Source organism: Centruroides vittatus, unplaced genomic scaffold (assembly GCF_030686945.1).
Source record: "Centruroides vittatus isolate TY-2023 unplaced genomic scaffold, ASM3068694v2 contig_1032, whole genome shotgun sequence".
NCBI classification, from domain to species: Eukaryota; Metazoa; Arthropoda; class Arachnida; order Scorpiones; family Buthidae; genus Centruroides; species Centruroides vittatus.
This window is the reverse complement of record NW_027120670.1, coordinates 526,290-539,925: the sequence shown is the minus strand read 5'-3', so window position 1 is coordinate 539,925 and position 13,636 is coordinate 526,290. Positions and strand designations below refer to the sequence as shown.

Below are 13,636 nucleotides of genomic sequence, written 5' to 3'. Positions count from 1 at the left end.
TAAATGCTATTCTCAGAACACAATTAAATGCAAAACACACAGTTAAAGCAATAAACACATATGTCATCCCAGTACTCACATATTCTTTTGGAGTTATACATTGGACTCACACTGATCTTGAGCAACTCCAAAGGAAAACAAGAACAACACTTACTAAGCATAAACAACATCATCCTAAATCCGCCACAGAAAGATTAACCCTTCCACGTAAAGATGGCGGACGTGGCCTGATTGACATAGTTAACCTTCACTACAAACAAATACAGTCACTGCGAGAGTTTTTCTACAAAAAACAAGAAACATCACAATTACATAAAGCAGTAACTCTAGCAGACTCGAATAACACACCATTAAACTTACACTCACATCATATGGACACAACACAACATATAAAAAGCATAGACACCATTAAGCAATCGTGGGCTCGAAAGGCACTCCATGGCAGGCATCCTTACGATCTGGCCCAGGATTTTGTTGACAAAACTGCGTCAAACAGCTGGTTGGCTCGGGGATGCCTCTTTGGGGAGACGGAAGGATTCATGATTGCCATACAGGATCAGGTCATAAATACTAAAAACTACAGAAAACACATAGTCAAAGATGCAACACTCACAAATGACACATGTAGAAAATGTCACATCATGCCAGAAACTATACAACACATCACCTCTGGTTGCAAGCTCTTGGCACAGACAGATTATTTACACAGACATAACCAAGTAGCAAATATAATACACCAAGAGCTTGCAAAGAAACACAAATTAGCAGACATCCACGAACCATATTACAAATACATTCCACAGACAGTATTGGAAAACAACACGCACAAAATGTACTACGACAGAGCCATAATCACAGATAAAACAATTTACCACAACAGACCAGACATCACACTCATTGACAAACACAATAAAATCACATACATTATAGACATATCCATTCCAAACACTCACAATATACAAAACGCATGCACTGAAAAAATTAGCAAGTACACAGAACTCGCCCAGGAAATAAGGCATCTGTGGAGGATGGATAAGGTGCTTATTGTACCTGTTGTTCTCTCCTTTACAGGTGTCATACCACACACACTACACAAAAGCCTGGGCACATTACAATTGAATAGAAACACATACATCACTCTACAGAAGGCCACTATATTGAATACATGTCATATTGTGAGAAAATTCCTGAATACAGACACACACACTGATACACTTCTTTAATTTCTGTTTTGGTTACTATGCCTTGACTTTGGTCCGGCATAGTACACAGCCACCGGTGTTAACCGAGTATATCTCACTTAACCCAACATAATAATAATAATTAAAAGACATATATATATATGTCTTTTAATTAGATGTGTTGTAACACATCTAATTAAAAGGCCGTAAGTTTCTCAACCTGGTTCCGCGATCCCACTTTAATGTGATATTAAAGTGGAATCGCGGAACAATAATGAAATCATTTTATGAGAAAAAATCATTTATTATAAACTTATAAACATTTTACTTACAATAAGTATACATGTAAAGAAAAGAAATTAATGTGATGGTTGCATTTGTTTTTCATTTAAAATTTTCTCCATCTACGTTAGAAACACACAAAAGCAAATTGTTTTCGAGTAATAAAAGACGATTCCTATATTTAGTTTTTAGCGCAACCATAGACGAAAAACCTTTTCACAGAGATAAGACGTGGCGAAAGGGATTAATATTTTCAATGCTTCTGTGACTAAATTTCCATATTCATGTCGACGAGCAAGCCAAAACGTATTTAAATCTTCAGATGTAAATTGCAGTTGTAGCGTTTCGATGAGCTGGTCGTGAATCTCAACTGGTAACTTAGCAGCGGCAACAACATTTTCATTAAACGGATTCAGTACCCATCTTTTCGAAAAATCCATTTTATCTTTCGGGAAATACTCCGTCAACTGAGTTTTTAGCTCGCGCAAATGCATCTTTATGCAATCCAAACTGTGGTGAATAATAGTGTCTTGTTCATTCAAATTTTTCTCAATATAATCCGAAGTGAATGGGAACATACCCAAATTTTTGCTTTAAAGGCGAATAATCCAGATATCAAGCTTCTTAATGAACGCATGAACTTTGTCTGCCATTAATAAAATGTTTTTATCACGTCCTTGTAAATTCACATTCAAGTCGTTTAAATGCAAAAATACATCAGCTAAGTAAGCCAACAACAACATACACTCATTATTTTATAAAAACAATGAGAATTGCGTTTGTTTATCATGGAAAAATATTAATTCATCTCGCAATTCCAATACGCAGGTTAACACTTTCCCTCGCGATAACCATCTAACTTCTGTTATTATTCCTTTGGGTGAGGGTCGCGAAATATTAATTTTATTTATACAGTAGAGAGTCGTTAATACGAATCAATTGGGAAATGGGGTTGTTCGGATTAGTGGTTTGTTCAGATAACCGATTATGTACGAAAAAATATATTAACCTGTCCGATGTTCAAATTTTTCTCCGTTGCGTGTCGCTTCGTGTTGAATTTTCGTCGATTTTAAGCCTAACGAAAATTTTTATAATGATAATCGAGGCTATTGTATCGTTAAAAATTATTTCTTTAGTTTGTACAAAATAAATATATTGAAGAATATAAAAACATGAAAATTATATTTTAGAAGTAAATCTAGTATCAAAAACGTTCGATTCAGCACGACACAGTCAGACTGAAAATCGTTCGGATAACCGGCGATTCGGATAACCGGGGTTTGGATTAACGACTCTCTACTGTATTTACTATTTGGGAGTTCGCGGAGTCAAAAAGGTTGAGAATCGCTGATCTAGACTAAGTATTAAACAATATTAAGGGCTAAAAGCAATTGATTAGTCCTTTAAAACTTTCTTTTCATATAAAGCAGTATCTTGTCCTGTCAGACTGCGAGAATAACCCCCAGAAAAGCATCTTTTTAAAACTTTGTCCATGATATAAAAATACTGCAGTTCTATTAAGTTTAAATTGAAAAAGTGCTGCCAACCTATTAAATAACAAACCACGTCAAGTGGAAGATAGACCACAAACATGGCAAAGGGACGGAGAAAACGTACGTTTTGTCACGTGACATGCGACCTTGCAACCTCTCTATATCCTAAAATACAAATTTCATCGTAAACCTCCGAAAACGCTAAGCCGAATTTTAAAGAAATAATTTCGATTTATACCGATCTAATAAATATTTGGTGCATTCCGCTAGATTGCAGGTCTGTTTGATTGCTTAGGATAGTGCATATTTTTACGTAAATTTGTCGTCATTCTTTAGAATTTTCTATTGTAAACTTGAGTTAATGACTTCATGTTGTAATAACGTGCACTATTTCAACCAATCGAACAGACCCTGCGACGCAAAAAAGTTCCGTCACTACAATTTCGTTATTACTTTGACAATATGTGATATAGGGTGTTTGTTGCCATATTCGAAAAGTTGTTTCCTTTAAATTTTTACGGTTGGAGCAAACTACTTCGTAGTTATGACACTCTAAGTACTCCAAGTACTAAGTAAGTTACTTTAATTATAAAATCCTTATAGTTGTTTGGAGACATTTTTGTATCGTTGTAACACATGCCGGTGAAGGATTCTAGAAACAATATTAAAATGAAAGAAAATATTGATAGATAAAGAACATATAAAACGACAGTTACACTTTGCAACTGGTGTAGCATGTACTCTAATTTCAAAAAGTAAAGAAACTTTCCAAATAATATTTGCCCTTCGAGGCGTGTCAGTAAATTTTCGGATCAGCTTTTAGACTGATATTATACAATACTGATATCTAACTCCTGTAGTACTTCAGACTGTTGCATTAATTCCCACGAAACAGATTAGATAATATCTGTTTCGTGGAAATTAGATTAAATAATATCTTATCTGATTTATTTACAAAAAATGCAGCTAGGTTTAAACATTCAAATCACTAAAAATTAGAATATTTAATTACATTGAATAGAATTATTATTTTAGTTTAGCAAGTGTTCAAAATAACGTTAAAAATCATTTTAAAATTCATAAAGAAATATGCTAACTGCGTACACCGTTTTCACACCACTTTTACCTCCAAGAAATATCAATTTTAAATCACTTTAAGGGGTATAAAAGTGGTAATTATGTTAATATTAATTTTTAACATTGAGATTATGGAAATCGATGGCTCGCTTTACGATTGTTTTTCACGATCATTATCATACTATCTTGTAATAGTACAAACAATCCTCTAGCCATTCAAAAATTCATTTTTCTACTTTAAAATCATTAAAACACCTCTAAATCATTGCTAAAAATATAAAATTATCTATTTTATTTAGCTACCTGATATTTATTATCTTCAAATCCTTCCCACTCTCGTGTGATGCAATAAAGCAACAAACCTATCACAGCATATCGGTCGCTATCAGAATTTACGTCGTTTCTAGCTGCACCCTCAACGAAATGAACGTGATGAATTTATTACACACATCGCCTCTTCCGTTAAAAATACAAGAAGAAACATTTTCGATATTCAGGTAAGTAACGTGTATTTTAAAAGACTAATCACTGGAGCGTGACTCTCTTACCTATAAATTAAGATAAACATTTCATGATAAAATTCCACGAAACATTTGCCTCGGTTCAAAATCTGTATTACAGTTAAGTCTTCTATAAATTGTGTAAGAATACCCAGCCAAAAAAAAACGATAAAACGAGAGGTGGGTTGATCGTCATAATACTGACACACTAGTCGATCGTGTGAGGGGTTACTATATTACTTTACTTTCCGGACTGTTAGGAAAGTATTGTAATTGTGCTGAATTTGATCCTCCGGATTTTTTCGGAATACTTCCAAATATTGACAGTTTGAATCTCTGGAATCAAAAAAAGTAAAAAAATAGAAAGAGAAATGGAAAAAATCCGTGCGTTTGTGTGTGTGTGTGTGTGTGTGTGTGTGTGACTACGTTTTTTATAAACATAGTCTAGAGGGTGTGTTTTCGCACAGTAAGGGTACTCTGCTCGTGTCGATATAGGCTAATTGTGGAATGTGATGGCTACTGAAACAGTCACATAAATTCCGAAAGTATGCCAAATCGAATTACATTAGAAGATGAAACAAACAACTAACACAAACGATTAATTTGTTAACATCAAGCTGGACCGGAGAGAGGAAAGGGAAGCCGAGACATAAAATATTACTTTTTCCGCTTAAGAATTTTAAACGTATGGAATGCATAATTATTACAATTCTCTTTAGACAAAACTAAATAATTTATTATAATATTATCTAATGTTATTTATGTTATCATTTAGGTAAATTGTAATCTTCCGAGTAATTGTTAAAGGCGAGCAACAACATAAAATATCACTAAATTTCTTATTAACTTCTGCAGTTAAGAAGCGTGATTTATTACCATGAGCAAGGTGAAAGACGAAATCATGAAACACTTCATAAAATGCTTTGATGATAAATTTCTTTGCATACATTGTCATAAGAAATATGCTAGCGATATATCAAATTTGAAAAATCATTTAAAGAGGCTACATCCCATAGAATTCGATTTAAACAAAGACAAAGGCGACGATCCAGATTTTTATTACGATGTGAAAAAGGTCAAAGTTGAAAAGGACGATGAATCCAAAAAACGACATCAACCGTTAGTGAACAAAACAGTGGAATTACCAGATTTTTATTACGATGTAAAAACGGTCAAGTTGAAAAGGACGATGAATCCAAAAAACTAAATCGACCGTTAGTGAACAGAACAGTGGAATTACCAACAAATTCTCTTTCTCAATTTCAAGTGACCAGCTTGAGCAGGAAGAAAAACTTGGATTACAAGTTGCTTCGTATGCTTGTTACCGATTTTGAACCTTTCGAATTCGTGGAACGAAACGGCTTCTCGGATATTATAAAAGAAATGTACAAAGGCGAAGAAATCCCTAAGGCTAGTGATATTGAAAGACAATTTTCTGCCTTATACGATTTTTTAAAAAAGAAACTGTACGCAAAATTATCGGGAGTAGAATTCGTTTCCATTTCTGTAGACACATGGTCGTTATCCAACCGGAACAAGTACTTAACGTGCAGCTGCCATTTTATATTGGACGAGGAACCACGATCTGCTGTTTTAGAAACCCTACCCATCGACGATGATTCAACTCAACAAATTGGTGAGGTAAGATCAATTTTATATTTTACATTTCTGTTAATTATAGGATAATGCTCATTATAAAATCTTACATTGTGATTTTAAATATGAAATCAGGATAATAACTAGACTAGATAGAATAGTTTTTTCAGCTTTTTTCTAATAGTGGCATCCCCAAATTGATAATTTTTTTCTTTCGGTATCCCTATTTCTTTATCAATATAGTTATTGTGCTTTTCGTACTTTTAGGAACATACGTAAGAAGTGTTTCGGCACTGCTCAGCACTATTTCGCGGCACCACAGTTGAAAATCAGTGGGGTAGAATATTAACAATGTGATTTTGGATTGATGAAATTGTAAAAAATTATCATTTTGTTTGAAAAACAATGAAATTTTCTAGAAATTGTGTATCTATCAATATATTCCAAGAAATAATGCAATGTTTTGCTCAGCCCAAAACCATTTTAAATACTAAATTACAAAAAGTCTGTAAATATAACTTGTTCAAAATAAGATCATCCTATATATTCGGGAAAAAGGCTCGGAAAATTTCGGAAATTTTCTGGATCCTGGTTCAATTCCGAGCCTCCAGATTTATTTACCGTATGGCTACAAATCTAATTAGTAAAAAGAACATAAAGCAGAAAAAAGAACATAAATCATAAATGTAAATTTAAGTCAGAAATATAGTTTAGAGCAATTTCAGTCACAATCAGGAAGTTACTCTGTTGTCCCGGAAAAGATCTCATTGGACAATCTTCCAAGATATGATGTATTATCTGTCTTTCAGCACCACAATCACACTGTGGAGATGCGACTTTTCCCCACCTAAAAAGACTGTCCTACATAACCAATGTTTGGTCCGAATTCTATTTAACACATTCCAAAGATTTCTGGATAATTCAAATACAGGTGGTCGCTTAGTGATACAAGGAAGTTGTCGACTGTTCACCGGAGAGACATCAGCCCAAAGCCTTTTCCAAGATTCAGCAAAGTTGAAATTATTGGAATGCAAAGATTTAGCTCTTAAGAGAGAAGGGTGTCTTCATTTAAGTCGCTTTATGCTGAGGTCACCAATATCCTGATGAATCGGAAGTTGTGGACGGGACAACATTTTCCCGTATTCCCTGAGCAGAGCGTTATCCCTTCGGAGTACAGACGGAGAAATATGGCTCAAAATACGTAACCAATGAGTAGGAGTAGATTTAAGCGTGCCTGTTATGATACGTAGGGTATTATTTAGTTGAACATCCAGTTTTTTTAACATTAGTACTGTTCATTCATACCGGTGCACAGTATTCCGTTGCAGAGAAAACCAAGCCAAGAGCAGAGATCGTAAGGTGGACGGCGAATAGCCCCATGTAGTTCCACATAACCTTTGGAGAATGTTGTTTCTGGTATTAACCTTGGCAGCAAGATTCATCAGATGCGTTTTAAAAGATAAAGTTCTATCCAAAGTGACACCAAGATATTTTGGGTTCTTATTATATTTCAGTAAATTATTTTCAAAATAAACCTTTAATTCTTCATTTGCTAGTTTGTTATTTAGGTGAAAGCATGTAGCTTCAGTTTTTGTCTTAGTCAATTGAAGTCTCCACTGGCGTAAATATTGTCCTAAGGTAGATAAATCCTCTGTCAGGATCTTCTCAGTAATTGCAAGGTCTTTATGTCTCGTGGCAATCACCCAATAGTCTGAATACCCAAATTTTCTTGCCTTTGTTTGAGGCAAGTCAGCTTTGTAAAGACTAAAAAGCAGTGGTGCCAGGACAGAACCTTGAGGTAGGCCGTTATTTAGTTTTCTTATCCTACTTCTCGAACTTCCCATGATAACTTGAAAGGGTCGGTTACTTAACATCTCATCAATTATTTTAACTATTTTTAAGCAGGGTGTAACTCGGAGCAGTTTATAGAGTAGGCCATGCCGCCAGACAGTATCATATGCTGCAGTAAGATTGACGTATACCGCAGATGTTTTCAATTCCCTTTGGTATCCAGCCTCTACAAAAGTAGTAAAGGCTAGTACCTGGTCTGTACAGCTCCTATTCGGTCGAAAACCAGCATGCTCTACCGGAATGCCTGAAACCAGCCTGCTCTAGCCTCTAAAGAGATATATTTATACCTTCACCGCTTGGCTATCCTGCCGCTAACAGAAATTCAAAATGGCGGGCTGTAGGTCTCTGTTATGTATTTTAGCCGCTGATTTGCTATTTTATTCAATGGTGCCAAGTGTTACGTTTACATCATAAAGACATAATAGTTATTTTGAGTGTACACGATAGCACAGGTTCACAAAAATTATTTCATACATTACAGCATATAATTTGCAATTTATTGTGTGACAGACAGCCGCAGTTTAGTGTTTCGTCCAATACATATTTGTGTCTGAGAACCTGAAGCCAACAGAGGCCCGGTGAGAAATCCTACGTTGACAAGGCATGAAACTACCACTGATAAAAGATAAATTAAAAAATATTTGTAGTAAATAAATTAAAAGATACCCCAGTAGATTTAATTGAAGTACTCCTCTATTTTATTTACTGCTCACCAGTAGCCGAGTGGATTAAACCACTAAACAGGGTTAGTTGGTCGTAAGTTCGTGCTTCACTAAGGGTTGGCTACGTGGAGTTTTCGGGGTTTTCTTAACATGTCTAATATCTAAATAAGGGCGTTTTCCAGAGAGGCATCCTTTTGCGAGATCATCCACGTGTTGCATTGTCTTATACCATAAATTGTAATTCATCTAGCCTACTAATAAAAAATTCACCATTAAAGAATTGATTCCGATTTCATATTATGGAAATTTTTATTAGGTTTACTTTGCTTGAATTCTCTTAAATTTTTATAAACTTCCATTTTCAGATATTGAAGCACATCTTTATTAACTGGGGTATTTCGAAAGACAAAATTGTGTGCATCGTGAGTGATAATGGCAACATCTCCGAAGCAATGACCAAGTTAGATATTCATCATCTGCCGAGTTTTGCACACAAGTTAGCACTCGTTGCTAACGATTGTCTGAAATCTCGAGTCGTCACCCAATTGACAAAGAAGATTAACGATCTTGTAACGTTCTTTCAAACCTGCAAGATTAAATATCTTACGAAAGAAATTGAAACGGTTAAAACAAATTTCAACTCAATAAAATTAACATCATCACACTGGATCAACGATTACCATAGAATGAATTTCATCCTCAAAAACCATAAAATGTTAGTTGAACTTTGTAGTTTTTTATCAAATGCACCTTCGTTCTCATCTGAGGAATTGGAAAAGATGCAAGATTGCATTTCTTGCATGGATCCTATATATAAAGCGTGCAAAGAAATCTGCCGCGATAAATATGCAACGCAATCATCGATAATTCCAATTTTGTATATTATCAATCAAGAGTTCAATAAAATGGAAATGCAGAAGATGAAGTCATCCGATGGTGTCGATCTTCTAAAAAAAATGAAAATATCTGTGAAAAAGAGGCTAAACATATATGAAACGTTTCCAATTACCACAAAGAGCACGTTACTCGATCCAAGATGGAAAAAGTCCTTTTTCAGACAACAAATTATTGATGAAAAAGCCGAAAAATTAATTTATGATGAAGATCCGCCTGTCGTTTGCCATCCGAATGATTCAATCGATAGTGATGATCTTAAAAATCCAGCAAATGATGACAGCAACGACGATAGTATATTTAAACAGTTAGATGAAATGAGTAAAGCATGCGAAACACACACATCAGTTTTGAGAAGCAACACGAATCTTCCTCAATACTTACGTGAATCAACCATTCACAGAAAATACGATCCGTTGGAGTACTGGAAGAAAAACAAATGTAGATTTTCGGATTTACATAGAAAAGCCTTAAAGAGTTTCACTGTTCCAGCTAATTCAGTATCTTCAGAATGGATCTCACTGGACGAAGGGATGTTTATGGAAAACCAACGCAAGAAGATAAAGCCCGAATACATTGATAAGTACATGTTTCTGCATCAGAATATATGGCTGAAAAACGTCGACAATTATGATTATTTGTAATTCTGTAAATTTATTAATTACATAGTTTCGTTTGCGTAAACATTTTTTAAAATCATTTTTAAATAAATAAATATTTTATCATATTATTGTTGTCGTTGTTATCGAATTAATTTAAACACAATATTTACAGATAACCAGAAGTAAATATAGACTCCAAATCTTAGTAAATAAAGTATTTAAATACTACGGAAAGACGTGTTGTATTCTGCAGGAGCTAAACACCTCTTTTTTTTTACATAGACAACCGACTCTGATTTAGACTTGTTTCGTCTCTGTGATTTAGACGAAAATTTTGACAATAAACCTAAAATTATTTTGAAATACTGTGTCACCACAAGCAAATAAGTTTCGGAGTTGCTCATGGACAAAGATAAGTCTAATATGAAAATAGAGTAGCATAGTCACAGCGTTTTTTTTAAATTGTTAAATTTATAGACAATTTCCTCGTGCACTCATGTTTGCCTCATATTTTACTTACTTTTCAGAATGTTTATTAAAGTTTTATTTATTTCCAAGCAAACGAAACATTATTTAACAGGAATGGCGTAGTATTTTCATGTACAAATTTCATTTTGTAATTCTATTTTTTTTTTTTTTTTTTTTTTTTTTTTGAAAATTTTTCCGCTGATGTTAAAAACTGTTAAAAACATTATTATTAATTATAAATTAATCTAAAAATGCACAATTTTAATATCTATTTTGATAAATCTTTAAACAGTTAATATGAAATTTAATAAGTTTCATTAAATATAAAAATTTATATACATTTAAGACAATTCGATTTACAGTTTAATCGTTGAAATAATTATTAAGGATACACCGATAAGCAAAATGGCCGATTACCGAATACCGATTAATCGGCCGATTAGTGTTGTTAATTATATTATGATTATTATCGCATGAAATTATGTATTCTTAATAAAAATATAAAATTTCATACGATAAAAATAATTTTATAACAATTTGTTATAAAAATAATTTTCAATATGAAGCTATTTTTTTCTTTTTTAGATTTATGTATTAAATTAAAATGATAAATGATTATTTCGGAAAACTTTTAAATTTTAATTAATAGCCAAATCCAAACCCATCATGGCTTCTAGTATTCTTTGAAAATTTTTTTAGGAAAGATAAAAACGAGAAGTTTTTCAAGGTCAATTTGTGCCAGGCTTCTATATCGAGAGGTGGAAAAAATGCTAAAACTTTTACCACCAAAATCATGATAAATCTCTGAAAAAATGTCATCATGAAAACTTTTTAAAATAAACATAAAAGATGAAAAGAGAAAGTTCGAAACGAAAGAAGCTGGATGTTCGTCAGTAACAACGGAAACTCATATCCAAAGACAAACTACTTTAACTCAACTCAATTAATAGAGAAGAAAAAATTGTGGGACATAAATGATCAACGATCCAACGAAGTTCATTATTTGATTGGATAAATGATAAGTGTAGATAAGTGTTAAAAACATTATTATTAATTATAAATTAATCTAAAAATGCACAATTTTTATTAAAATTACTGTGGAAGCCAGCAAAAATCATACTCTGTTGTGTCTGATTTAGGATTTCGAAATTACTAAAAGAAAAGTAGTTCCTAGTTACAATATTCTCAGCAGAAAATATTTTTCTGAAAATATCATCCCTGATATATTGCAAAAAGTTCGGTCAAAAATTCAAAAAGCTATTGATGATGCAAAATGTATTTCTTTAATCGCTAATATTTGGACAGCAACTACAAACTATTCTTATTTTGTAAGTGTAAACAAAATAAGAAATCATCCTCCAACTGGTTGAAGGATGATTTTCAGCAAGAAAGAGCTGTTTTGCGAATTGTTTCCTTTGAAGGTTCCCATACAGCTACAAAAATCAGTAAACAGATAAACATTGTTCTTGAACAGTATAAGTTGAGAAGTGATAAGATATTCTTAGTACTGAGAAATTCTGGAACAAATATATTAATAGTAGCTGGTATAAGGCATTATCATGCTTTATATATACACTGCAGCTGACATTAAACGAATGCATATTTTCTCAACAAGATGTATATAATCACAGTTAATAGAAATATTATCACACATTTTAATTATACTGGTGTAGCTGTAAGCAAATTAAAAGATTTGCAAAACAAGTTAGGTTTGCAGAAACACAAGTTAATTCAAGATGTTCCTACTCGCAGGATGTTCCTGGAATTCTACATACTACATGTTGCAAATAAACTTGAAACAGCAAAAAGTCCTTGTTACATATGCTATACATAATAAAATTTCTACGTTGAGCCTAAGTCTATCAGTAGTCTCTCGTTGAAAAAATTGTTCTACTTTTAAAACCATTCGAAGAAATTACTGTGGAAGCTAGTACCGAGAAACCACTTCACCTTTAATAATTCACACAATAGAGACTCTAAAATTATTCTTATCATCAAAAGCAAAGAGCGGTAGTTCCTTTAGTGGCATTAATACCACAATAGGAGGACTAGAAAATTCAATAAAAAAGATCTTCAGCATATATAGAAAACAAGTCTTTATGCTTGTCATCTTTATTAGATCCAAGATTCAAAATAAAATTTCAAAAAAAAAAACAAAAACAAAATATGGTAGAGGAAATAAAAAGATGGACAATCGATAGCTTAGATGATGTTGATAATTCAAAATCTCAAGAATTAAATCCTGAAGCTTTTATTTCTGGAGATGATCAAAATGGAGGATAATCTCTGAGTTTTACTAATTTATTTGATGAATTAGCTTCTGGCAAACGAAAGAATGAATAAGAGCACGAACGAACGAACGTTTCGATCAAGAATTATAAAAATATTTACATTTACCTCTTATACAAAGACATAATGATCCATTTTTGTAGTGAAGTTCAAAAAAACTTTTTACAAATTTAAGCAAAATAGCTATGAAATGTCTAAGTGCTCCAGTATGTTCCATTGAAAGTGAAAGAATTTTCCGCACTGGAGGTAACATTTATGAGCCGGCAAGAAATACGCTATGTCCTGAAAATGGTGAAATTCTCATAGTTTTGCATTACAATTTAAGGTTTTAAAGTTTGAATATTAAATTTTTATTTGTTTTATATATTTAAAATTTAAACTTTAAATTGGTTATATTATACCTTATAATATGTATTGATAAAATAAATAATTTAAGTTAAAAAATCTTTTAATATTCAGTTTGTTATGTCATAAATAATAAATATATAACAGAAATTTATTATTCTTTATTACTATTCTTATACGTAACATTCTAACAAAAATATTAAAATGCAAAATTGGCCGATTATTAAAACCGATTCATCGGGGAAATGGCCGATATGGCTAATTACCGATTACTTACCGATTAATCGGTGCATCCTTAATAATTATAATTCTGGCTTAGACATATACCGATTACAACGTGATTTTTTTTCTTTTTTTTATTTAAGTTCAACGTTAAAATATATTTTTTTTCTTGTA

The 13,636-nt window shown here is 32.7% G+C and overlaps 1 protein-coding gene across 1 annotated transcript; it reads left to right on the top strand.

Moving 5' to 3' along the window:
* Positions 1-5,228: 5,228 nt before the first annotated feature.
* Positions 5,229-10,180, top strand: LOC136990879 (zinc finger BED domain-containing protein 4-like). The gene is made up of 2 exons (XM_067289333.1): positions 5,229-6,174; positions 9,008-10,180. The coding sequence occupies exons 1-2, from the start codon at positions 5,848-5,850 to the stop codon at positions 10,178-10,180; spliced, it is 1,500 nt and encodes a 499-aa protein (XP_067145434.1). The 5' UTR covers positions 5,229-5,847.
* Positions 10,181-13,636: the final 3,456 nt, after the last annotated feature.